The 27680-nt window shown below is 41.4% G+C and overlaps 2 protein-coding genes across 3 annotated transcripts in view; both read left to right on the plus strand.

Annotated features, from left to right (window-relative positions):
* Nucleotides 1–9284, plus strand: part of dusp22b (dual specificity phosphatase 22b) — a 15348-nt gene extending 6064 nt beyond the window's left edge. The window contains exons 5-9 of the mRNA XM_057857288.1: nucleotides 1083–1132; nucleotides 7367–7441; nucleotides 7704–7875; nucleotides 8523–8661; nucleotides 9151–9284. Coding sequence (XP_057713271.1) covers nucleotides 1083–1132; nucleotides 7367–7441; nucleotides 7704–7875; nucleotides 8523–8660 — 435 coding nt within the window. The 3' untranslated portion in view covers nucleotide 8661; nucleotides 9151–9284. The remainder of the gene's footprint in view (nucleotides 1–1082; nucleotides 1133–7366; nucleotides 7442–7703; nucleotides 7876–8522; nucleotides 8662–9150) is intronic.
* irf4a (interferon regulatory factor 4a) lies at nucleotides 8684–24273 on the plus strand. Of its 2 annotated transcripts, XM_057857284.1 has the most exons (9): nucleotides 8684–9324; nucleotides 11373–11572; nucleotides 11650–11836; nucleotides 19264–19355; nucleotides 19418–19580; nucleotides 19673–19759; nucleotides 19837–20226; nucleotides 21610–21722; nucleotides 23627–24273. In XM_057857284.1, the coding sequence occupies exons 2-9, from the start codon at nucleotides 11375–11377 to the stop codon at nucleotides 23708–23710; spliced, it is 1314 nt and encodes a 437-aa protein (XP_057713267.1). In that variant the 5' UTR covers nucleotides 8684–9324; nucleotides 11373–11374; the 3' UTR covers nucleotides 23711–24273. The 2 variants fall into 2 exon arrangements, with proteins under 2 accessions (XP_057713267.1, XP_057713268.1); XM_057857285.1 differs by lacking the exon at nucleotides 19673–19759 and having other exon boundaries at nucleotides 9179–9324.
* Nucleotides 24274–27680: the final 3407 nt, after the last annotated feature.

Here is a 27680-nt window from a genome sequence, read left to right on the forward strand (position 1 = left end):
CGTTACATCACTACTAAAAAGTCTTGTTTAACAAGCCTGTTGCATGACAGACTTGAGATATGTACAGCTGTGGTAAAACTAAGTATTTTGACATTTACAAGGAAGTGACATTAACAAAGAATACAATTTTGAAAAATGTATTCAATTTTATTATGCATACAATTGCAAATTTATACCGTATTTGTTTTATGAGAATTATAATGCATAAAACAAGTGCATTTTATGTATTTTATGCATGTACACGTTGATATATCTGGGTGTAAAGTCTGTCTTCTAACTCTTGAAAGGCCCAAAAGCATTTGTCACGGCAAGTGCCTTTTTGAATTTTGAGTGACATTCGATTTTGAAGATTTTTTTTCTAGGGATGTCCCCAATCCAATCACGTGATCGGAAATCGGCCTGATCGCGTCATTCTTCCGAGGATAGGGATTGGGGGAAAAGGATGGGGTTTTTAATTATTTATTTATTTTAAAAAAAATTTGGGGGGGTGGGCATAAAAAGTAACAAAACAATCCAGAAATACAATGGCATTGCAAAAAGAAACCAAAAATTGTCCTTTATACTCTGCAACATTCCGGAAAAAAACAGAAGAGGAAGTACTGTAAACAATACTGTACTGTAACATGTATGGAACTTCAGTTTAAAAAAAAGAAAAAAATATCGGCGTTGTATCGGGACTCTGTACCGGTAGATTCTCTTAATCAGGTGACTTGGATTTGGATGCAAAAATAAGCGGTTGGGACATCCCTATAATTTTTTCTTTTTTTTCTTTTTATGTTTTTTATTTTGATACCTCTCTTTTTTGAGGCGCCTTGTTGGCTGGAGTGTCTTAAATGCCTCTCAGCACAGGACAAACATACACAGGCAGTAAAGACACCATCAGTTACTACTTTACGCAAAGCCAGCCGTTTTGCAGCAAGTAGGACGGTGGAGAGCAGACTGCTAGTAGGAAGGTATTCACTGGACAGCAATGGGTGAATAAGCCTGCAAATGTTTGCATTCTTCACCGTGTGCACGTAGGCGGCTGTTCAATCATGATTGTCACTGTGCTAACTAAACAGACGATTCGCTCTCTCTTCCAGGAGATGACCTATTTGTGCATATCAGCAGCCGACCTGCCCACACAAAACCTGTAAGTTACACACACACAATGTACAACATTAAAACATAACAAGAGAAATAAAACAGCTTAGTGTTTCTATGCAGTGCTGTGGTGTGGGTGGCAGATTGTTTCTTCTAGCTAAACGTCCAAATGATATGCCTCCACAAACTTACTGTGTACTCCCGTCACATTCGGCATTTAAACACTAGATTTGGGACAAAATATCATTTGATGATATAATGCGATACATAACATCAAAATGCGCATCGAGTTTGGAAATAAATGGTTTGCAACATATAGACTAGATCCACTGCTATATGACTTGGGCATTAAAGCCCATAAATATTTCAGTCAAATTGCTGGCGTATGTCAGGAGTTTTACCACTGGTAGGCACTGACCGTTTAGTGGTGCTCATGAGAATGGATCATTTTCCATTCACATTATGTATGCAGAAAAACAGGCCTCCACTTTATTAACCAGGCATAAAAATCTCTCACCTTTCGGCGAATGGCCTACGCGAACTGTGTAGATCCGAGGAGAACATTTTTTTAAAGGGGGGGAAGGGGGGTGTCTGTGGATTTTTTTAATGTCGGACGCTTGGTATGCAAGCAGGGAAAGCGGCACAAAGCCAAAAGAGCGCACCAGAGTTGCCTAAAAATGGACTTACTGTATTTCAATGAAACAACGGCAGGTACACTGTACACTGTTGTGTCCTGTCTCTTCAATGCCAAGCTTGGCAGCACGTCGGGCGTGAATGAACATCTAAAGCGCCCTCACCCAGTTGTAATTTTGGAAGACGGCAGGAGACAATTACAAGCTAGCAGATTGTAAGTCCATCTAACTAATGACATGTTTGACTGAAGTTGCTAAGCCTGTCGCGATACGCAATGAGTCCATTTATCGCATGGTAAATAAAAATGAGGGCAGTAATTTTCACGGCTGTGTTTTATCGCCGCACTCGCGTGTATACATTTGTGCGTGCGTGCTGATGGCATATGAGACTCCAGTTCCTTTAATAGACATTTATTGGTCATCAACACGCCGTAGAATTAAAGTTCAGACGAAATAAGGAAACACATCTATATTAAACACTGTAAACGTCAACATTGCTACATTGAGGCTAATGGGGAAAAACGACAACCTACTTTAGCCTGCTATAAAAAATTGGCAGTCTTCTCCAAAATGCAAATTTGCAGTTAAAAGGTGAAACTTCAAAGATGAAAAATCGCTGGTTAACAGCATTTGCAAACAAAAATTGAGAAAAAAAAGATTACTGACACCAAATGTAATAACAAAAAGAGCTTTTGTTGCGGAGTGTAAAGCTTAGGGCCCAAATACACCAGATGCATGATTATTCCGGTTCCGGTCCGGCTCAGTGTTGAGTGCTTGCCACACAGTACGTCAAAAACAGGCAAATCATACCGGCTGCGCACGGCTGCGGTCCGCCAACTCCGTTTCCTCGTGAGCTCTCGCGTGATCACGCACTATAATGTGCTATTTAAAACACCGAAAAACACATGGACTCTGTACCCATCAGAGAAGCAGAGAGAGAGCACATTTTTTCTTTGCATATTGATATTTTAGTTGTGTCTGTCTCTTAATTCCAGATTGACTGCGTGATGTTGAGATCAGGGCTCCGTGTGTGGAGGCTAGGGGCGCGGGGACCTATTATGCCCTTGGTTCTGTCGTGGGCTTATACCTTTGTGCACATTTAAAATATATGGCACATAACGTCTCATAGAGCTGTTATAAACAACTGTTAAATAATCTATAATATTCATAAAATGGATAGCCAATTATACACTACATTAAAAAACAGCGTACTTAGAATTGGTGTCTCAACACTGCAGATTTCGGTGCCCAGCGCAAACTGTTGGTTTTTCTATGAAAAGTCAAGTAAAATGTAGGAAAGAAAAAAGAGAAACGTCTTGAATAGACCACCAGGTCGAAACTTGTGGGTGTCTCTTTATTCTCTTTCATACTTTTTCCCCTCGACTCTGTATACAAACCGACATTGTGTGTGCGCTGGGCACGAGAATTTCTGCAGTGGAACCACTTCCAGATACGCTGCATTTTTCTCGCTCAAAGTTGTCAGCACGTTGTGTGTTTGATATCATTGCCAGAAAACCAAACATAATAGGACACCTAGCAGCATCCTTTTTAATGCTGTCCTTATAATACCGATCTGCTGCATCGTAAATTACTTTGTGACTTTCCACCTCCATGATGAAACGTTCCTCGTCCATGTTCGCTGGTGTTTATACCGTGAATAAGCAACTAGGCTGTTGACTCCAGGCTTGGCTCGCCCATTTTGTCGGATGCGTGTCCTGCAAAAATAGAAAATGGCCTAAAGCTAAACCATCCGGCAGGCTGCGGCACGCCGGAGATGGTCCGCAGTCAATCTGGAGCACTGACGCTACCGGAAGACGTTGAACAATAGGATATAATGGGAACGGATTGGCTCCGGGGCTATTTTTTACCGGAGTCAGACCGGAACCGGAACGATCATGCATCTGCTGTATTTGGGCCCTTACGGTTAGCGGTTTTGTGAACGTACTTCCGGTGAACATTTCAAAATAAAACCACAACATGTTCATCATAGAATAAACGATTTCTGGAGTCAATCCCACATACTTTAGAATTCAGATTCTACACTAAGTATAGCTTTAAAATGACACCCTTTATGACAAATCTGATTGGCAATTAATAATTATTACTATTTACTACTATTATGTATAGTAGTATACTATAATATTAATGCTAGATATTTTTTTAAGAATTGTTTTGAATCATGTTGGAAAGGCGAAGTCAGTTTTCTGAATCTGTTTACATTCCATTCTTTTGCACTAGTTAATGCTATCAGCATTTGACCTCATTGTTTGTTTGTGATTTATTGTTGTTATTTACGTGTCTATTTATACTTCATTAAGGAATTCAAGTGTTCCAAAATGTTTCTGTGAATTTTTAAGCGTCATCAAAAATTTCAATGCTAAATTAATTAAAAAAAAAAAAAAAAAAAAGGGGGTGGGGGGGGGATGTTACATTAGTCGACTAATCGTAAAAATAGTCGGCTGACTGGTCGGGAGAAAATTAGCCGTTTGAGACAGCCCTAGTTGTACAGTGTACCAGAACATATTTCCTCCACACCCTTCTCACCTTTTTAACCCCTGACCCATTTTCATGCCTAATTAATATAGTATAACAATAGCAGCTCATTATATAAAAGGTTATTCAAACTCACGGTTTCAAAACAAAACTCAAAATGATCACATAACAACAAACTAAATAGCATAACTAGCAATCAATAAAAGGACTGGAACAGAGGCCAACAGTTTTTATTTTATTCTAAATTTATGGCTATTTGTTTCAGAACATATGAATGTGCTTGTGTTACTATATGAACAAAATGCAACAGATGCTATAAGGATAATATGTTATTCATTTTTATTTAGAAATAATAGCTTTCCCACAGTGTTTGGCTTTAAACGGTTTGTGTTTTTCGGGGTGGGGCGAATTTCACTAGGGCTTGATAACATTCTTTTACAGCCCGAAAGCCACAAAATATGAGATGAGAGGTGATTGGCGTTGTTTTGCGGCTACTTTATACTGTAGTACTGCAATACTGCATTTACATGTGCAACTGAAACCATAATAAGTACGTTTTAATTACATAGGTAGTTTTTTTTTTTTTAAACATTTTTTAATATCGTATCTCGACACTGGCTTGCCGAAGTGCATCGTATCGTGACATTAAGTGTATCTTCTCATCCTTATGATAAAACACACGTCAAGCACACACACCACACACTCCACACACTCATAAACTACTGTTTTCTTTTGTTAACTCATTCACTGCCACTGACGGGGAATGTGAACTTTTTATTCCAGTTTTGATTTTACTTAAGATGAATTCAAGGACAACCAACAAAACAAGACTTCTGAAACACAGACAACCCGTCCCCCCAACACTCACACACACACTCGCACGCACTCAATAACATCAACATAACAACAACACTCCTCTAGATGGTGCCAAAGTGATACTTTTTTCCACAAAAGTCAAACATGACCTGTACCAAAAAGCAATTGACAGTGTATCTTGGGTCTCTTGAAAACTGGTGATCTTGGTCCAGCCAAGCTGATGATGTAATTTGCAGAGAAAGCTAGCCTTTTTTTTTTTTTTTTTTTTTTTTTTTTTTTTTTGGGGGGGTTACTTTAGCCCAAGTGCTTTAAGGTGTGCTTCCTGACAAAATTTCCAAAATGGGCAGAAGACAAAAAAAATTTGCTTGATTTTACACTTGGTGGGTGGGAAAAATCTACAATATATATATATATATATATATATATATATATATATATATATATATATATATATATATATATATATATATATATATATATATCCCAACAATTTGCATACTGGATTAATGAAGTAATTCATTTTTTTCTGGAGTCTGTTCCCACTCACCTCGTATACTTATGCATAAAATCATAAAGTTACAACACAAACACACTATAAATTTATAATGTCTTAATCAGATTATTTTTCTTAAATCTTGTCAAATCATTTTCTCAATCTTGTTTTGAGTGTTAGACTAGTTAAGACTAGTTAACAGATTAATGCGTCACATTATTCCACTTATTTTAAGTAAACATTACTATTTATTCTTATTAAGCCCATACATCTAAAAGTTGCTAATTTTTCACCTTTCACCTAAATTCAGAAAAATTTGCTTTCAAATAATGTTTTGAACAATATGGTTTCTTGAATTAAAAATATTTTGGCATTTCAAAGTATTTTTTTAAGTAAGTGTAAGTTTAAAATAAGTGTTAAGCTTATTTTCAGTTATTTTTATTTCAAGAAGTCTGAGTAAAATTTACTTGAAGCACTGGCAGATAATTTCACTTATTTCTAGTAGATTTACACGGAAAACAAGGGAATTTAACTAGTTTTAAGGAGGTCCTGTACGACCGGTGTCAGAGTCTGGTCCGCATTGCCGGCAGTAAGTCGAATTCGTTCCCAGTGAGGATTGGACTCCGCCAAGGCTGCCCTTTGTCACTGATTCTGTTCATAATTTTTATGGACAGAATTTCTAGGCGCAGCCGAAGCGTTGAGGGTGTCCGGTTTGGTGGCCTCAGCATTGCATCTCTGCTTTTTGCAGATGATGTGGTGCTGTTGGCTTCATCAAGCCGTGACCTCCAACTCTCACTGGGGCGGTTCGCGGCCGAGTGTGAAGCGGTTGGGATGAAGATCAGCACCTCCAAATCCGAGACCATGGTCCTCAGCCGGAAAAGGGTGGAGTGCCCTCTCCGGGTCGGGGATGAGATCCTGCCCCAAGTGGAGGAGTTCAAGTATCTTGGGGTCTTGTTCACAAGTGAGGGTAGGAGGGAGCGGGAGATTGACAGGCGGATCGGTGCAGCGTCTGCAGTGATGCGGACTCTGCACCGGTCCGTTGTGGTGAAGAAGGAGCTGAGCCAAAAGGCGAAGCTCTCGATTTACCGGTCGATCTACGTTCCTACCCTCACCTATGGTCACGAGCTGTGGGTCGTGACCGAAAGAACAAGATCCCGGATGCAAGCGGCCGAAATGAGTTTCCTCCGCAGGGTGTCCGGGCTCTCCCTGGGTGAGAAGCTCGGTCATCCGGGAGGAGCTTGGTGTCGAGCCGCTACTCCTCCGCGTTGAGAGGAGCCAGTTGAGGTGGCTCGGGCATTTGGTTCGGATGCCTCCTGGACGCCTCCCTGGAGAGGTGTTCCGGGCATGTCCCACCGGCAGGAGGCCCCGGGGTCGACCCAGGACACGCTGGAGAGACTATGTCGCTCGGCTGGCCTGGGAACGCCTTGGAATCCCGCCGGAGGAGCTGGCTGAAGTGGCTGGGGAGAGGGAAGTCTGGGCTTCCCTGCTAAAGCTGCTGCCCCCGCGACCCGACCCCGGACTAAGCGGAAGATAATGGATGGATGGATGGATGGATGGATGGATGGATGGATGGATGGATGGATGGATAAGGAGGTGTATTTTTGCAGTGCGCACACACACACACACACGCACACATGAAGTACGGAAGCATTTCCCTGTTTTAATTGTGAAATGTTGACATTAGTCTGAACACACCCCCTACACACCTGGCCCTTCCGGTTTGTATCAGGTGCAAAAAAAAAAAAAAAAAACCCTCCCAGGAAGGTCAAGCACAACCAAAGCTTGTCTATTAAGATAACAAAAAAGAATGTCGATGACTGTTTTTTTTCTTTGTTGTTGCCCTACACAGGAGTCAATACTTCAAAAAGAGCATCATGTTTATGCACGAATCCCGATTGAAAGGAGAAGGCTGCCTTGTTCATTGGTGAGACAAAAACATTGGCGTCATACAGTTTATACAGTATGTCACAACTGCAAACTGAGTTTGCTTGTACATGCAACTGAAGCTAGAGCTAAGTACATATTAGTACACTCCTACTTAACGGGATGTTTTCTTTTTGATTTTTATATAAATTTTTTTCTAAATTATTGGGTATTTTTTGGGCTTGTGAAAAGAAGTGTCACATATAAAAACGGTTTAGAAGTTCAACATCAAGCATGCTTTACCCCCTCTACGTCCAGTACAGTCTGGCAGGCGTCTCCCGCAGCGTCACTCTGGTGGTCGCCTACATCATGACAGTGACGGGACTGGGCTGGAAGGATGCTCTGACCGCAGTGAGGGTGGTCCGGCCAAGCGCCAGTCCTAATTTAGGCTTCCAGCATCAGCTCCAGGAGTTTGAAACAGCTCATGTCGAAGAAGTCAGTAACTTTTGCTTTGACTGTCTTGTTCCAGGTGTGTATACAGTATTTCACCGGTATATAGTGGTACCTTGACATATCCGCAACACAAGGGAAAAAATCGTTGAAGCCACTTAACCTGCAAATTGATGATCTCGTAAGTCAAGGTGCCACGATGTTTCAATGACATCAGTGTGGCACGGATCAGGTGTTTACGATATGTAGGTTTATGTTGTTTAACTTGCTTTAATGCTGGCAGATATTGAAAACCCCCACTCTTTATTCAAATTTGGAAGACGCCGTTTTTTTTTATTGGAATATATGAGTTTACATGCTTGTAGTTTAAATTGATTAATTTTACACTTGAATGTCACTTAATGTTAAAATAATTCATGCACAATTGACATGAATATGACGTTTACTACTCCTACCTTTATTTTATATTTTAGACTTTTGTCTGATTTTACACTAATATTGCAGTATATGACTAATGTTCCACTTAATTTGCCATAGAGAAGGTTACCAAAATAAATATGCAAATATATTTAAGTGTCAACAAATTATTTTCATTTTCAAAATTGTGTTTCTTAAAAATTAAATCTTATGAGTTATGTTTGACCATGGCGTTTCTTCTGAATGGATAAATTTAATGTCATTATTTCTTCCAGTTCAGAAAGTGGCTCCAGCAGGAACATAAGGAGAACACATTTAAAGACGAAGCAGACATTATGGAGCTGCTTGCTTCTTCTAAAATCAAATCTGAGCAAGTGGAAAACCAGGAATTGAAGCAAAAGGGATCCCTCTGAGGTCACTCGCAGCTCCACTACTATACTTCTATGAAATTTCCACATAAGCTTGAAATGCTGGATTGCTCAAACGGACATTAAGGACTTGTTTTTACCATTGATTTATGTTATAACTTAAAGGTCATGCAAAAAAAATTTAATGAGAAAAAAAACAAACTATGGAACGCTTATTTCAATTTTTGACATAATAAAAACAGTCAATTCAAGTGTAAAGGGTGCTTTTCTGAGGGCAATAAGGCTGACTAACGCTCTTCCTGTTTTTTGATGTGCATGAGAGGTGATGCATGGCCACAACAAAAACATTAAGACAAGTTCCTTTGTCACACTATGTGCATTAGAAAATATATCTTGAATGAATTGCAGTAAGTTAGCACAACAGACAGCACATATTTACAGATGAAAACTACACGCTTGTAGAAGTTTTTTGCTTCTGTCAAAAATATTTGTCCATGCAGTCAGTGTTCAGTTGTAATTGTGAGAATCTTGACAGCACTGAGCACCGCCGAAGAAGAGCACCTGACTGCCTACAGAGCATCTCTTGTGCAAAGATCTTAGCACATCAGGCTCCTCCCTGATCCCCGCAGCCAATCAACTTATGATAAGGTTTAAAAAACTGACATAAGAGGACAGTCCATTCAGAGTGATACAACTTTCCCGGTTAAAGGTAAGTAGCTGTTTCGGTTTTTCTACACTCCCTTTGAAATATATGTATCGATCAGATATTTCAGCATTAAATAAATTAACCCCAATACCCAATTTGTACTTTTGAATATCAAAATTTTATTATTATCATTATTAACAATCTTATTTTTTATCTTGATGAATGGGCCTATATGCTTAATTTCTGGTAAATGGTAAACTTGTGGACATGATTGATGAACATAATTGCTATTATGCAATGCGAGCTACAGAATATCTTCAAAAGTGACAAAATATTTCAGTATTCTTAGTCTGGTTTTATTTAATCATTGATTAGAAGTAGGTGTCTGCAAACCAAGGGTTTTAATCCGTGGTGAAAAGTTTTTGGAGTGGTTGGTTGTTACAGTTGAGATACAGTAAAGTAAAACTAAATTGTTACTTGGTGTTTTGGCAGTACATACATAGGCGGAGTTTGACATTTGGGGCAGGGGGGGGGGGGGGGGGGGCACAACATGTTGATGACACCGAAATGCAGTGTCAACATAAAATTAACTTACAAGAATATTTATAATAATAAATTGAAAATGAGCGTTCCCCCCCCCATCATTCTTGAGGGGAATTATAAATCAGGCTGCTTAGGACAGCTATACTTTTTGCCAAGATCGTCATCCAGTGAAAATGGTACGCCCGCCGGTGTGCCAATGTGGTTACCATCGTCATAAATTGTATCCCCTGGGCGGAGCCACTGCGCTGCACTGTTTTGCTTGATTGATTTGGTGCTGCAGTTATCTATGAGGTTTTAAAACATGGCCCATCCATCCAAAAATAAAACTTGTTTTTTTCTGTCATATAACGTAACGTACGTACTGACCGTAAAAAAAGGCAATGTTTTACTGTTTTACTCATAGGATTACCTATAACCTATTACTGTAATTCAAGTCCTGTATGGAGTTTCTCCAGTTTAATAAACATTGATGTCCAAAATATATAACTGTGGTTCTTTTCTGGCTTCAATTAATTGTTTAAGTCGACATCGCTCATAATTAATGTGTGTGTGCGCTCCCGTGGCCAGGGGATACAATTTCTGACAGGGGTAACTACATTGGCAAGACACCGGTGGTGGCTCTGATGCACAATTAATGTCTTTAGTGGGGCAAATTGAACTCAGCTAACTATTTTGACGGTGGTCTCTGGCGTTGCATGGTCCACATTTTCAATCCTTGGTTCTTGCTCCGTAGTTGTTGTCGCTTTTAAAAGCTTAGGTTTGAAAAAAACAAAAAAAAACAAACGTATATCCATCTTGCCTCTTTGGTCCTCAAGTGGTTTTGGCTAAGCAAAGCAAATGACCGTCTATGGTGCTAGTCGCATGATCTGTTCGAAAAATAATTTAGACCCATTTTAAAAACATCTTTATTTGTTCATTTCCTTCATTTTTGTTGTTTGTGTTTATGGCTTTACAAATTTAATAGACAATATTTTACCAGAAAACTCTTGATTTTAAAATCATATATAGCAAAGTCAATTACATGCAATGACACTTTTCGGCCACCAGGTAGGGCCTGGCCCCCCTTTAAACTCCACTATGGGTACATAGGTCTCAAGATTTTGGATTTTTATTCAATTAACCAAACAATTTCAAACATTTAGGAATGTGTATGGGCAGGGACATAGTAGACTACAAATAGACCTGTTTCTTTCTCTGGGCAACTTGTAATCTTGTAGAACCCCTGTAGTTGCAGGTCACTACAATGGATTTAATAAATCAGAATACAGTACTCCTTTTTGTTTTGTTTTTTTGGGCCTAGTATGTTGAACTTTTGATTGCCGTTTATTGTGTAATACAATGGTAAAAACAATTTATGTCATGATCAGTGCATGTGCACTAAATGTCAAATTAGGCCAATAGTTAGTATTTTTAGACCAAACAATCTAATTTGCATCACTTGCACAAATACCCTTAATCTGTTTTAATGAATAGTATTTTATTTAAAGCTGTTCTAATGCAAAAATGTACTGAAAAGTGAATGGGAATAATAGCGCAACCTGATTTTCTGTTTCATTTCCCCTTTACAGAGATGAACTTGGAGGAGGACAATGGCTCAGGAGTGGGCTGTTGCAACGGCAAACTGAGGCAGTGGTTGATTGATCAGATTAACAGTGAGAAATACCCTGGCCTTGTTTGGGAAAACCACGAGAAAACCATCTTCAGGATTCCATGGAAGCACGCTGGCAAGCAGGACTACAACAAAGAAGAAGATGCTGCGCTCTTCAAGGTCAATCCTCCGAGTTCCATTTTGAATTCACTCTCCACATTTTTAATAATGTCCTTCTTATTCTGGCATTATTCCAGGCATGGGCTACGTTCAAGGGGAAATATAAAGAAGGTGTGGACAAGCCAGATCACACCACGTGGAAAACCAGACTTCGCTGTGCCCTTAACAAAAGCAATGACTTTGATGAGCTGACACATAGGACGCAGCTGGACATCTCAGAGCCTTACAAAGTCTATAGGATCATTCCAGAAGCAGCCAAGAAAGGTAACGAAAAAGCCTACAATAGACTGATGAGGCAAGAAGCACAAAGGAAGTTAAAACCTCAACACAAAAAGACATAGTGCTTTCAAATTATATGTATATATTTACAGGGAGTAAAACAAGTATTTGAACACCCTGCGATTTTGCAAGTTCTCCCACTTAGAAATGATGGGTGGTTTTGGAATTTTCATGGTAGGTGCTTATCCATTGTGAGAGACAATCTAAAGCAGTGGTCTCAAACCGGTCCTCAAAGGGCCGCAGGGGGTACTGGATTTCATTCCAACCAAACGAGACAAATACCTTTTCACCAATCTGGTTTCTTGCAAGTGTAATCAGTTGATTGCAATCAGGTGCTGCTTATGTTAGTAGAAACCTCATTGGTTGAACTGTTTGTCCTGGATCTGTTGGAACAAAAACCAGGACCCACTGCGGCCCTTTGTGGAGTCGGTTTGAGACCGCTGATCTAAAGGGAAAAAAATCCAGAAATCACAGTGTATGATTTTTTAACAATTTGTTTGTATTGAACTGCTGCAAATAAGTATTTAAACATCTTTCTATTAGCTAGAATTGTGAGCCTCAAAGACTGTTAGTCGCCTTTAAAAAGTCCAACGGATAAGTGCAGTGGAGGTGGACTTTTTGAGTCTGACTTTTTGACATGTTTGAGGTGGTTAGCTACTGTAGATATAAACACCTGTCCACCCCATATGATCAGGAATGTTACGTGTCGATCAGGAAATGCCAAGGACCCAGTTGCAGAGATGGTTAAGGTTTTGTTCAAAAAGCAAAAGTGTCAAAATAAAATTCACCCTAAAGGGGAAAAACGCGCTACCAAAAGAGAATTCGGGAATCAGTCTTCTCAGGAGTGAGGCTTCTCAGTGTTTGTGCTGGAATCTTCTGGCAACAGGTGTGCGTTTGGCCTGCGCTTAAAAGGGCTCTACAAATGGGCCACAGGTGTTGCCTGTTAGCTTCACTCCTGAGGAGACCGGTCCCCCTCACACCCGTGCAGCCTGCAAACAGGGAAAAGGGCATTAACATGAAACGTATGGCAGGATCACGACAGTACCTCCCCCTTAACGGATGCCACCAGGCGACCTACCAGGCTTATTCGGGTACCTAGCATAAAAATCTCGTAGCAGTTGTGGATCGAGGATGAGGGCGCGCCCAATCCATGAGCGCTCCTCGGGGCCATACCCCTCCCAGTCGACAAGGTCCTGAAAACCCCTGCCTCTCCTGCGAACATCCAGGATCCGATTGACCGTGTAGGCAGGGTGTCCGTCAACAAGGTGTGGAGGAGGCGGTGGAGGTGCTGGAGGTTGGAGGGGACTCTCAGTGACCGGCTTCAAGAGGGAAACGTGGAATACCGGGTGGATATTGAGGGATGCAGGGAGTGTAAGTCGAATGGCACTGGGATTTACGATTTTCTCAATGGGATATGGACCGATGTATCTGGGGGTCAGCTTTCGGGAATCTGTTTGCAGGGGAAGGTCTCTTGAAGAAAGCCAGACTTGTTGGCCAACCTTGTAATCAGGAGCTGGGATGCGGTGACGATCCGCCAAACGCCGGTTCCGCTCCGCTGTCCGGCCCAGAGCAGCTCTCGTTTCCCGCCAAACGCATCGGACCCTCCTGAATTGGGCCTGAACAGAGGGTACCGCCGTGTCAGACTCCTGCGTGGGGAACAAAGGGGGCTGGAAGCCATGGTTAACCATGAAGGGTGAAAGGCCTGTCGCTGTGCTTACCAGGGTGTTGTGTGCGTACACCACCCAGGGCAGGTGGGAGGCCCAGGAAGAAGGGAGCCGAGAAGCCACACAGCGCAGGGAGGTCTCCAGGTCCTGGTTTGCCCGTTCCGCTTGCCCGTTTGACTGAGGGTGGTAGCCTGACGACAGGCTGGTTGTGGTGCCCAGAGCCCGGCAGAAGGCCTTCCACACCTGTGACACGAACTGGAGTCCCATGTCGGAGACGATGTCTTGAGGGATTCCATCGAGTCTTATCACGTGTGTGACCAGGTGGTTGGCGGTCTCCCAGGCGGTTGGAAGTTTAGGGAGGGGAACAAATTGGACCGCTTTGGAGAATCTGTCAATGATGGTCAGTATGGTGTCATTTCCGTCAGAGGGGGGCAGTCAGGTAACAAAGTCCATGGCGATATGAGACCAGGGGCGCGGAGGAATGGGCAAAGGGTGAAGGAGGCCCGCCGGTGGTCGATGAGAGGACTTATTGCGGGCGCACACCGTGCATGCCGCGATGAACATTCGTGTGTCGGCTGCCATGGAGGGCCACCAGAAACGCTGCTTGATCAGCATGAGCGTGTGATTGACTCCTGGGTGGCATGCAATCTGAGAGGCATGTCCCCATGTGAGCACTGAGGATCTGGCCGCTGAGGGAACGAAAAGGCGGCCAGGGGGGCAGCCATCCGGCACCTGCTGGCCACGAAGGGCCTCGAGGACTTCCTGCTCAACCTGGCAATGCACTGCCCCCACCACGCAGTCAGGGGCCAGTATGTTCTCGCAGGGTGCCTCCCCCTCCCCAAGGGCAAACTGCCGGGAGAGGGCGTCCGGCTTGACGTTCCTGGAGCCTGGCCTGTAGGTGAGGGTGAACCGGAAGCGGCCCAGGAAGAGAGCCCAGCGAGCCTGCCGGGAGTTCAAGCGACGGGCCGAGCGGAGGTAAGAGAGGTTCTTGTGATCGGTCCATACGATGAAAGGATGAGAAGCACCCTCCAGCCAGTGCCTCCGTTCCTGAAGAGCCAGAACCACTGCCAACAGCTCCCTGTTCCCCACGTCGTAGTTTCTTTCTGCCGGAGAGAGGCGTCGAGAGAAGAATGCGCAAGGGTGTAGCTTGTTGTCTCCAGAGGCGCACTGGGAGAGGACAGCCCCGACCCCGGTGTCCGAGGCATCAACCTCGACCACAAACTGCTTTTCGATATCTGGGTGGATGAGAACGGGAGCGTTAACAAACTTATCTTTCAGAGTATCGAAGGCGGTTTCCGCTGCCGAAGACCAGGAAGACCAGGCAAAACTGACCTTGGTGGATGTGAGCTGAGTGAGAGGGGCTGCCAGACTGCTATAATTGCGGACGAATCTACGATAAAAATTTGCAAACCCCAGGAAACGTTGCAATTGTTTGCGGGTAGAGGGAGCAGGCCATCCCCTGACTGCCTCCACCTAAGAGGGGTCAGCCTGGAGCCGCCCCTTTTCCACCACATAGCCTCAGAAGTTAACTGAGGGCACATGAAATTCACATTTTTCCGCCTTGACAAATAGCTTATTCTGCAAGAGGCGCGACAGTACATCCCTAACATGAGTTACGTGTTCCTCCACTGAGCGGGAGAAAATCAGGATGTCATCCAGGTATACAAACACAATGCGATTTAATAAATCTCTTAACACATCGTTCACTAGTGCCTGAAATACAGCGGGTGCATTCGTGAGGCCAAATGGCATTACCAAATACTCAAAATGCCCTAAATGAGTATTAAACGCCGTTTTCCATTCGTCTCCTTCCCGAATACGTACGAGGTGGTAAGCATTCCGTAGATCAAGTTTTGTGAAAATACATGCTTCGTGCAAAGGGCTGAATGCAAAATCCAGTAGGGGTAGAGGATATTTATTCTTCACAGTTATGTCATTCAGCCCTGTGTAGTCTGTACATGGTCGGAGTGTCTTGTCTTTTTTCTCCACAAAGAAAAACCCTGCCCCCACTGGTGACGAGGATGGCCGAATGAGACCTGCCGCTAGAGATTCTGTAATGTAAGTTTCCATGGCTTCACGTTCTGGTTTCGAGAGATTATACAGTCGCTTAGTGGGAAGTGGTGCTCCAGGGAGCATGTTTATTGCACAGTCATAGGGCTGATGGGTGGGTAAAGTGCCGGCAGAGGCTTTACTGAAAACCTCCTGTAGGTCATGATACTCAGGTGGAACATTAGTCAGATTTATTACCTTGGGCGACTGGACGGTGCTGCCGGTCCTGGCAGGAACAGCTGACCGTAGGCAGTGGGCGTGGCAGTGTTGGCTCCAGCTGCGGATTGTAGCCGTTGTCCATTCCACATGAGGGTTGTGTGTCTTGAGCCAAGAGATACCCAGAATCACAGGGCTTAGCGGTGAGGCAATCACAAAAAAATTCAACAAATTCATGGTGGTTACTGGACAGGACCAGTTTCAGAGGTCCAGTTTTGTGCGTGACTACTTTCAGGAGGTTGCCGTCGACAGCGTGCACCTCCTTGGGGTTGGTCAATTTGTGAACTGGAAGGCAATGCTTTTTAGCGTAATCAGAGTCAATGAAATTATCATCTGCCCCCGAGTCCACAAGAACCCGGCCTGAGAGAGAGTGTTCGGGTCCGTGGATCATACCTGACAAGTGGATGCGAGAAGTGGAGGCTGAGGACACGTGGCTCATCAGAGACCTCCTACCTACAGACGAGACTGGTCTTTTTGGAGCCCCTGGGCAGTGGTCAATAGAGTGTCCTTGTTTGCCACAGTAAAGACACAGCTTCTCTCGAATCCGCCTCCGTCGTTCTGCCTGGGTGAGGCGGGTTTGTCCTAATTGCACTGGTACGACCAAAGATGGCAGTTGTGACTTGCATGTGCCAGGGGCGTCATCACAGGTTGGCGATATGGGCTTTGGGCAGCTCAGGTGGGGTGCGGGATTAGGTCTCCATCTCCTGGCTTGCCTCCGTTCTCTGCTCCTTTCTCTTAGCCTATTGTCTAGACGTATGGCAAGGTCAATCACGGAATTAAGAGAGAAAGTATCCTCTCGTACTGCCAGTTTGTCTTTGATTTCTTCTGCTAGCCCCCTGACAAAGATTGTCTGTAAGGCAGAATCCCCCCACCCACTTTCTGCTGCCAGTATGCGGAAATGGACAGCATACTGTGACACAGGTTGGTTTCCCTGAGTGAGGTTGAGTAATTGGCCAACCGCTTCGCTGCCCTTCACTGGATGATCGAATACTCGCTTCATCTCGTCCGTAAACAAATTATAGTTATTAACAATATCTTGTCGTGAGGAGATGGCTAGTGACCAGGCTGCTGCTTGCCCGGTGAGCAAACTCATGATGAAAGCAATCTTTGACTGTGCAGTGGAATATGTGGCAGGTTGCTGACTAAAGACCAGGGTACACTGGTGAAGGAACTGTGAGCACGTACCGAGATCACCGGAGTACCTGGCTGGAATGGGAATGAATGGTTCTCTTGCTTGTGGAGCAGCGGTGGCAATCTGGTGAGCTGCTGGGTCAGGTGGCGAGGGAGCAACAGGTGGTGTAGAATGCTCATTCATTGACGACAATCGGTTTCCAAATTGTGTCACACTTGCCGTGAGTTGTTGAAGGTGTTCCATAACTTGGTTAAGGCAGGTCTCATGCCGAGTCATCTTGGCAGCCTGGCGGGATAGGGCTAGCTTCAGTTCTTTTGTCTCTGCTGGGTCCATTATTTTTGGCCAGAAGATTCTGTTACGTGTCGAACAGGAAATGCCAAGGACCCAGTTGCAGAGATGGTTAAGGTTTTATTCAAAAAGCAAAAGTGTCAAAATAAAATTCACCCTAAAGGGGAAAAACGCGCTACCAAAAGAGAATTCGGGAATCACAGTCTTCTCAGGAGTGAGGCTTCTCAGTGTTTGTGCTGGAATCTTCTGGCAACAGGTGTGCGTTTGGCCTGAGCTTAAAAGGGCTCTACAAATGAGCCACAGGTGTTGCCTGTTAGCTTCACTCCTGAGGAGACCGGTCCCCCTCACACCCGTGCAGCCTGCAAAGAGGGAAAAGGGCATTAACATGAAACGTATGGCAGGATCACGACAAGGAAGACTCAAATTCCTAACATGGTCAAGACCAAAGGGCTGTCCAAAGACACTAGAGATATAATTATAGACCTCCACAATGCTGGACAGGGTTACGGGGCAACTGCCAAGCAGCTTGGTGATATTAGATCCATCGTTGGTGCAATTATTAGAAAATGGAAGAAGCTAAACATGACTGTAAATCTCTCTCGGACTGGGGGTCCATGCAAAATCTACCTCATAGGGTCTCAATGATCCTAAGAATGGAGTATGGAATCAGCCAAGAACAACACTGGAGGAGATGGTCAATGACCTGAAAGGAGCTGGGACTACCATTTCCAAGGTCACTGTTGGTAATACACTAAGACATCATGGTTTAAAATCATGCATGGCACGGAAGGTTCCCCTGCTTCAACCAGCACATGTTCAGGCCGTTTTAAATTTGCCAATGACCATTTAGATGATCCAGAGGCGTCATGGGAGAAAGTCGTGTGGTCATATGAGATCAAAATGGAACTTTTTAGTCAAAATTCCACTCATAGTGTTTGTAGGAAGAAGATTGATGATTACCATCCCAAAAACACCATCCCTACTGTGAAGCAAGGGGTTGGTAGCATACTGCATATGGGACTAGATGACGGCACTGTATTAAGGAGAGGATGACCAAGACAACATATTGTGAGATTCTGGGAAATAACCTCCTTCCCTCAGTTTGAGCATTGAAAATGGGTCATGACTGTGTCTTCCAACATGACAATGGCTCGAAGCACACATCCAGAATAATCAAGGAGTGGCTTCGTAAAAAGCATATCAAGGTTCTGGATGGGCCTAGCCTGTCTCCAGACCTAAACCCAATAGAAAATCTTTGGAAGAAGCTCAAACTGTCTGTTTCTCAGTGACAGTCCAGAAACCTGATGGATCTAGAGAAGATCTACTTGGAGCAGTGGTCTAAAATCCCTGCTGCAGTCTGTGCAAACCTGGTGAAAAGTTAATGGAAACGTTTGAACTCTGTAATTGTAGCCAAAGACTACTGTACCAAATATTAACATTGATTTTGTTTTTATTTGCAGCAGTATAATACAAATACATTGTTTGAAAAATTCATACACTGTGATTTCTGGATTTTTTGCGGATTGTGTCTCACAGTTGACAAGCACCTACAATGAAAATTTCAAACCTGTCCATTATTTCTAAATAGAACAAAAATCACAGGGGAGTACTGGCAGTGATCATGCACTGTCGGCCCCGCGAGTTGGATTGGACGTCTATTGCCGTCAATAGCATTGAACCATTATTATTCATTACCACTACTTCCAATTCAAATGGAATGGATGTCTTTGGGCATCAGTGGCATAGAATAAGATTATTATTGTACCAAACTAGTGTTGTCTCAAAATTCTTTGTTAAAATTCCTGGTCAGGTAAAAATTTGCTGGTCACATGTCCTTCAGAAATCTTAAGAATCATTTTTTTTTTCCTGTAATAAAACATTGGATTATTCAAAATGGGACTTATAACATAGTTGATATAATAAAAATAAAATTGTTAAAAAAAAAAAGACATTTCAAGGTTGATGCCCATTTTTGGGAAGTACTCTACCGCTTCAAATCAATTGTCTAATTCTTATAGATTTTTTTTTCACAACTTGCTCACTAATAAAAGAATCTAATACAGGTACTGTAAGAGGAACAAAGATGAGTTTTAGTATAGAGGATGCATCACATTCCTTTGGTTTGATTGCGCCACACTCAACACTGCACAGCCAGGTAAGCACATCCAATCTCGAATGAAGCGTTTGACAAGAAACTGATTTTCTCATTCGTCTCAGGCACAAACACAGGAGAGTAAAGACTGGAGGGACTACAAACCTCCAGAACAACATTCTTTTTCTCCGGCGTATCACTGTGGATCTAAGGGAGACTTGCCGTATGCTCAATGTCACTTTCCTTCACCATTCAACCTCGCTTGGCCAGAGTCACTGTCAGAAAACAGTAAGATAATGTCGTATATCAATGCTTTATCTACTGTATGTACCAAGAGTGACTGTACTGTATCACTCTGCATGTCCTTCTAATACTAACAGGCTTTCAGTTCTCCTTCTTGCCCTACTTGTCAGAGGCCCAACAGCCTTTCTATACAAGTATGGTTGACTACAGCAATAACACAACAGGTTGATAAACAAGACATTTTGTCATCAAATAACATGAACTCATAAAAGTTACATGTCGTTATGTCTCTTTTCTCTAGATTTCAGTCTACATGTGTCCCTATTCTATAGAGAGTCTTTGGTGAAGGAGGTTACCACCAGCAGCCCAGAAGGTTGTCGCATCAGCCCACCTTCTTCCTCCTTCTCGCCATTGTCCTCCACCCCATCTCCCTCGGAGTTTCACAACAGTGCAGATGTTGTTCTATTTCCATTACCGTTACCTGGATCTCAATGGCTGGGTGCCGAGAGGCTTCTTCAGATCCTGGAGCGGGGAGTGCTCCTGTGGATGATGCCGGACGGCCTGTATGCCCGGCGTCTTTGCCAAGGACGAGTCTTCTGGCATGGGCCCCTCGCTCCAAATGCGGAAAAACCCAATAAGCTGGAGAAAGAGGTGCCGTACAAACTGTTTGACACCCAGAAATTTTTGATTGGTAAGTGCAGAGATGGTTTTGCTAATAGTGCAATACAATGCAGGACAGTATGCAAGGCCCTCTTTTTTTCAGTATATAATACAGATGTACCAAATATTGATAACTTGATATAGGTGTCTTTATTTTATTTTTTTAATAAATATATGACATGTAAATAGTGTGCTGTAAAATATGTTGAATGAATATTTAGTATTGGTTTTCGAGTGACAGGTCTGTAGAATGATGCTGTTTTTAGATGAGAATAGAAATCCCATTAAATTACAAAAAAAAAAAAAATCCAAATATAATTTTGTAATGGACAGTTATTAAACAGACTGAGTATACAGTAAATATCGTTTGGAAGCTATTATTAGTACAGAAATGAAATAAATATTTGGCAAGTTGTATCCAATTTGATGTGACACAAATTTTAAATGTGAGTAGTAATTAAGTGGTAACATTCAAACAGCCAAAGGCGACTGTCCAAATTGTGGACTTCCAGTGTGTAAAAACATTTATCACACTCCTAATTAACAGGAGGCATCATAGTGCCAATTAAGTGAGGAACTGATCCTTGTCGGCAAACCACTCAAACTAATTCAAATGGCTGCGTCTTTGTCATAATTTTAGGGCACGCACACTTATGCACTAAAAGAAAATTAAAATTGGAGCTTTGTGATTTTTCATCGATGGAGTTGCGATTAAGCTTCGTTAACAAAGGACAGGTGAAGAAAGTAGTCTAAAGTAGACTCTGTAGTCGTCTTCACATCGGCGTGAACTTAAAACGTTTAAGTGGTACTTTCGCGGTTTTCTTTCCAGTTTCACAGTCTGCCGCCAAAAATAAATGCACGTTGTTGTAACTTTCTAAGATTAAATGATCTGAACCAAGTTATTATGATTTCAAGTGTTAATGTCATGTTTTCAAATATTTACAGAATACACTGCCCCCCATTCAGTCGCCATAGGAATGTTGACCAATTCTAATTTTATGGCAAGAATGCTAGTAAAATTGTGCACAACGACTCTTGCTGACAGTATATGTATTACTGTAGAATATATGACATGAAGAAACCCTACTTCAGGTGCCCTTTAGCTGTGTAAATCCCTGTTCGTGTTGCGGCCACCCACATCTTGTGGTGGACCACTAACGTGAGTAATGTGTTTTCATTCTGTTAATGCCACAAAATTCCACCAAATATACACAAATAGCTGTAAGGTAAGGTGCTCAATACTGAACATGCCATAAGCGAAAAAATACTGTTTTTACTGTAAACTTTTAACTGTGTGAAACTGCAATAGGATTACTTTTACTAATTTCTAATTTTACTTTTGTTGCTGTTTGTTTTTGTTGTTTTTCTTCCCAAAATTGCCTATTATTGATGTGTCTTGTCTCCATTCACACAGAGCTTCAAGATTTTGCCAACAATGGACTGCGTGTACCCAAACACCAGGTGGTTCTCTGTTTTGGGGACGAGTATTCCAACCAACAGCGTTCAAGAAAGGTTATCACAGCTCAGGTACTGATGCACGACAGAACATTCAGGTAGCAAGTAGTGTAGTGGCTCTTGACAACAGTATCCTACACCAAGACTTGCCTCAGACCTGAACTCACCGAGACCAAGACCAGATTTTTCGGAATCGAGATCAAGACTATCATGAAATGAATTTGCAAATATAAAAGTAAAAAATACCTACTATTTATATTTTTACTTTGTCAAGGTTAGAATAGAATAGACTTTATTTGTCAGGATAGATAGTACTATACAATGAAATTAAAATTAGCAACACCCTTGTGCATCGCACAATGAATCAACATCATAAATAAATAACATGCAAATTAAATGAGCTTTTTGATTACATATGGCGGCCGCTAATTTGCTTACCGACTAGCGTCATAGTTCGCAATATTTACGTAAAATAAATGCTAACTGAACGTTTTTTTTTTTTTTTTTTTTGCTTTTAAACAAGAATCAAGACTGTTTTACGTCCATATCTATAAAGACCACAGGGATTTGAGCATTTATTCACAAGAATTTTCAATGGAAAAAGCTCTTTGTCTGTGATATTGCGGCCGCTAATTTGCGTACTGACTACCAGCATAGTTCGCAATATTTACGTAAAATAAATGCTAACTGCAGGTTTTTTGTTTTTTTTTACTTTTAACCAAGAATTGAGACTGTTTTATGTACATCTCTATAAAGAATTCAGGGATTTAAGCATTTATTCAGAAGAATTTAACAGAAAAAGCTGTTTGTTTACTTATGGCAGCCGCTAATTGGTTTAATACGGACTAGCATTATTGTTTGCAATATTAATGTAAAATAATTGCTAATTGCACGTTTTTTGTTTTTTTTTTGCTTTTAACCAAGAATCGAGACTGTTTTACACCCATATCTATAAAGATTACAGGGTTTTAAGCATTTATTCACAAGAATTTTCAACAGAAAAAGCTTTTTGTCTCTAATATGGCGGCCGCTAATTTGCTTACTGACTAGCAGCATAGTACACAATATTTACGTGAAATAAATGCTAACCGCACGTTTATTTTATTTAAAAAATTTTTTTTTTGCTTTTAACCAAGAATCAAGACTGTTTTACGTCTATATCTATAAACCAGGGAGTGAAGCATTTATTCACAAGACTTTTCAACGGAAAAAGCTCTTTGTCTGTGTTTCCACTCGGTCAGCTTTGACGGAGATATGCCCCCTATAAATCGGCCCCGCGCCTCATGTCCTGTCAATATATTATGAAGTCTCTGGTCAATGGTTAGACGTTTGTATTGAGAAAGTTGCCGGCTGTGGAGAAGAAGCTGTTCTTCAGTCTGTTTGTTCTCGCTGTTATACACCTGTAGCGTCTCCCAGAGGGAATCAGTTCAAATATGGAGGTGGTGGAATGTTAGTAACACAGAAAATGAAAGTATTTTTTTCCCCTTCTAAATAAGTTGAAGTACTGACAGAAAGTCCTGGTTCTGCCCTGCCCGACAGTCTGAGACACATAGACAAGACCATGACTTTTGGATGTTGAGACTGAGACCAGACCAAAATACTGTACGTACTCAAAATGTTGTCTCGAGACATACCACGTTTACAAGTATGCAAAATTACATAGACAGTTTGTGAAATATTCTAACATTAATTGCATTATGCATCTGATAGCAATATGGTTTGAAATGATTATTTATGAGCATTCTCTCTCCTGAATTTTTCCTGAATAATATACGGTATTTTGAGTGCATTGCTATTAAAGTAGGAATAAAACAAGAAATGCCTTTTAATATACATCATATATAATAAGCATTTGTTCTACTGTGTTTTTTTCACCCCCCCAAAAAAGGTGTGGTTACCATCTTTTTCATAGCCCTTGCTTACATACTTAAAAAATCAGCAATAACCAATATATTTCACACGTAATTTCCTTTTAGGTGGAGCCAGTTTTTGCCAGAAAATTGGTCAACTTTTACCAGAAGAGCAATGACCACTACTTGCAGACATACCAACACGTCTAGGATGAGAACTCATCCTGTCTAAACATCCTCCCCTCCCAGAGGTCCTCACACGTCCAGGAGTGACACACACACAGTCACACGTTCACAACCTATCTTCTCTTACCACATCTATGAAAGAAATAGCAGAGGGCCCCTACTGACCACACCTCACACATATACGTTACTGAGTCTCTATATGTGTGCTCTATACGTTTTTGTGACTATGTGAAGGATGCGGTTTTCGAGCAAGGTTATGAGGTGCGGCCACTCAGACAGGAAATACTAACACAGGTGCACAGGAAGTGAGGCCCCTCACAAAAACACAGGGATAACACAATGTTCAAACAAATATGAATAACATAATATATATGAATACAAAAATCTACTAATGTAAGGTAATACTCCCTCATTTCTATGATGGTATTTGTCTAGAACATTGGTGGTACACAAACTATTATTTTGGGCTTCTTTTGAATGTGGTATTGATTGTTATATATGTAGGAATGATGTACATTGTCCTATCACCCGTTCCCTTTTACCTGAATCTAGTGGCCTAATAAATGAGAAGAAAAACTACCTTTGTGGTTTTTTTGTGCAGACTGTCAGGGAGGAGCTGTTTGCTTCCTCTGTCTTTGTAGTGCAACACAAATGCATAAAAAGCTCAGAGATTGTTTGTTCTAGGTTCCAGCAAGTTCTTTTTGCAGATTTTTTTTTTTACAGTATACTCTGACAACGGCTTCAAACGTGGTGCCAAAATCACATGGAATAGTGGGTGCACGACCATAAATCATTTGTCTGTGAAATTATTTTTTTCCTAATGTATCTTTTTTTTTTTTTTATGCTAACGGAAATAGCTCAGAACAAAGTACTTTACCACTATTAAAGGTAGATGACATTTATGGACTTCATAAAACACATGTAACTCCCCCACCTACACCATGAATGACTCACTGACTTAAAAAATATTTCCAGTGAATTTTACTGAATTTTCTGATGTGAAACGTCAGGTCACAGACAGATTTGATACACTGGCCCTTATTATTTCAACGCATCAAAAATTATACTTTGAAATAAACATGAATTGAGTACACAAACGTGTGCTGATTTCATTCATAGGTATGAACATATGAGACATTCTATAACAAAAAAAAAGTTTTTTTTTTCTTTTCATAAATATTGGCCTCACGTTTCCCCTTTCCCCAGGAAGCCACATGGTGTGTCGTGCATATCAGCCGTTACTTTGAGTGGCATCACCTTCCATTTATAATACCTCAAACACCACCACATTTTGGCTTTTGCCGAGAAATGAAACTGCCCCCAATGTGTGAGTGAAAAATTGCTCGTCCCACCACTTTGCAACAAGCTTTTTCTTGTTGTTTGCCTATAAATAGCTGAACTTTATATGCCTCTACTGTGTTTTTTTTTAAGTCAAATCTTGCAATAAAACATCAAATTCTATTGTGGTTACGTAGTAGACACAGTACATATGAGCAGTGATAATTAGCAATAGGTAATCATTTAACACCTCAAAATCTCATGGTTTGAGTAAATTTGATACCTGTACAGCAGCAGCATCTACTGGGTGAAATGACAATCGCAGTGTTTTATTGGCACATGCAGTGTGTGTAGGCCTACAGCAAAACGAATGTATTGCAGGGGTCCCCAAACTTTTTCCTGTGAGGGCCACATAACTTTTCCCTTCTCTGATGAGGGGCCGGGGTCAGTTTGTCACAGAAAAGGTGTGACAATTGCAGGAGTGCCTAAATGTAAAAATGTATTGTTTTTCAGAAAACCACAATCAAATAACCCTTTCTGGATTCTTCACGGAACAAAAGTTAATAATAACTAGGGCTGTCAAAATTATCGCGTTAACGGGCGGTAATTAATTTTTAAAATTAATCACGTTAAAATATTTGACGAAATTAACGCACATGCCCCGCTCAAACAAATTAAAATGAGAGTACAGTGTAATCTCCACTTGTTGCTTGTGTTTTTTTGAGTTTTGTCGCCATCTATCAATGTTAATGCCATCTTGCTGATTTATTGTTATAATAAACAAATACAATACTTATGGACCATATGTTGAATGTACAGTATATATCCGTCTTGTGTCTTATCTTTTCATTCCAACAATAATTTACAGAAAAATATGGCATATTTTATAGATTTGAACTGCGATTAATTACGATTAATTAATTTTTAAGCTGTAATTAACTCGATTAAAAATTTTAATCGTTTGACAGCCCTAATAATAATAATAAAATAACAATAACATAACATAACCTAACATAATAATAATATAATAATAACATAACAATAACATAATAATAACACTATTAATTTAATAGATAATAACCAAATAACCCTCTCTGGGTTCTTCACAGAAAAAAAGCCAGGAATTAAATAACACTATTGAAGGAAAAAAAAAAAAAAGTTCAGGGGGCCGGACCAAATGTGGAGGCGGGCCGTATTCGGCCCGCGGGCCGTAGTTTGGGGACCCCTGATGTATTGTAACACATGGTGAAACACATTTTGTCCATCCATGAAATTTATCATAGTAGGACTGTTTAAAGAAAGCTTGCCATTTCCAAGCTTGAAACTACAGCACTCAAAAGTGTCATTGGTTCATTACAGGTTTTACGTCGCCACATATATCTACGCCAGACATGTCCAAAGTCTGGCCCGGGGGCCAAATGCGGCCCATGGTAAAATTTCATCCGGACCCAGCCTGTGTCATAAAATCAATAATGTCTGGCCCGCACACAGATTTATAAATTGGTCAGTAGTACTGCTACCAGCATATTAAGTAGTTTACACACTAAACCACAGGTGTCAAACTGATTCCAGAAAGGGCCAAGTGGGTGCAGGTTTGCTTTCCAACCAATGAAGAGAACACCTTTTCACTAATTAGATCTTTTACATGTGTAATCAGTTAAACTTTGTCAGGTGCTGCTTGTTTCAGCAGGAAGTTCATTGGTTAAACTCTCTGCGCGTTATCGGTTGGAACAAAATCCAGCACCAACTTGGCCCTTTCTGGAATCGGTTTGACACCTGTGCACTAAACGCTGCTCATCATTTACCCACTAAAGGGCAGCAGCACACTAAGCAACATTACCCTGTTTTACCCTTTACTCCCAATTTTCTAAAATGGCAACAGTCAACAAAAGAAAGTTTACTGCAACGGCCGACGCTTCAAGGATAGGTGGAAATTGGACTATTTCTTCACTAAAATGCGCAACAGCTGTGTCTGCCTCATTTGCAAAGAGACAGTCACTGTTTTTAGAAAGTTCAATGTGAGGCGATATTACCAAACAAGACACACTGACATGTACGACAAGATTACAGGGAAGATACGTAGCGAGAAATTGAAGCAACTTGAAGCTAGTGTAATTTCACAGCAGAAGTATTTCGCAAGAGCCCGAGAGTCGAAAGAATGCCACAAAGGCTAGTTGCGAGATTGTTGAAATTATTAATTAAATAAATAAATAAAAAAGAAAATGTGAAACACACAATGGCTTGCTAAAATTTGCTTAAATATATTGTTCTACGTAAAGGACGTCAGCCAAGGTCTGCCCCCCTCATTTTTACTACACCAAATCTGGCCCCCTTTGCAAAAAGTTTGGACACCCCTGATCTACGCTCATGCGTAAGCTAACACAACTAAATATAATACATATTAAACACTTCTAGGCTCTGAATGGAAAACAAATGTTAATTTAAAGGTAATGATAGAATGTTGGATTAATACCCTCCTCAGTGTTTCATATCAACTACAAAGTATGCTAGAAGTATTCATATTTCAGGGGAAAAAAAAAACAAAACATTGTGCTAACCTTGTAAGTCTGGTTTACTTTGTGCGTTCACCATTTAACGTGTAAAAGAAGCGTTCAACTGGGCTGCTCTTGCTTACTTAAACATACCTTTGGTAACTCTACACCAGATTCAATGCCCATGACCTAAGCATGTTTTCGGGGTCGGGCATTACTGAGCC

This window comes from Corythoichthys intestinalis, chromosome 14 (genome assembly GCF_030265065.1).
Source record: "Corythoichthys intestinalis isolate RoL2023-P3 chromosome 14, ASM3026506v1, whole genome shotgun sequence".
NCBI classification, from domain to species: Eukaryota; Metazoa; Chordata; class Actinopteri; order Syngnathiformes; family Syngnathidae; genus Corythoichthys; species Corythoichthys intestinalis.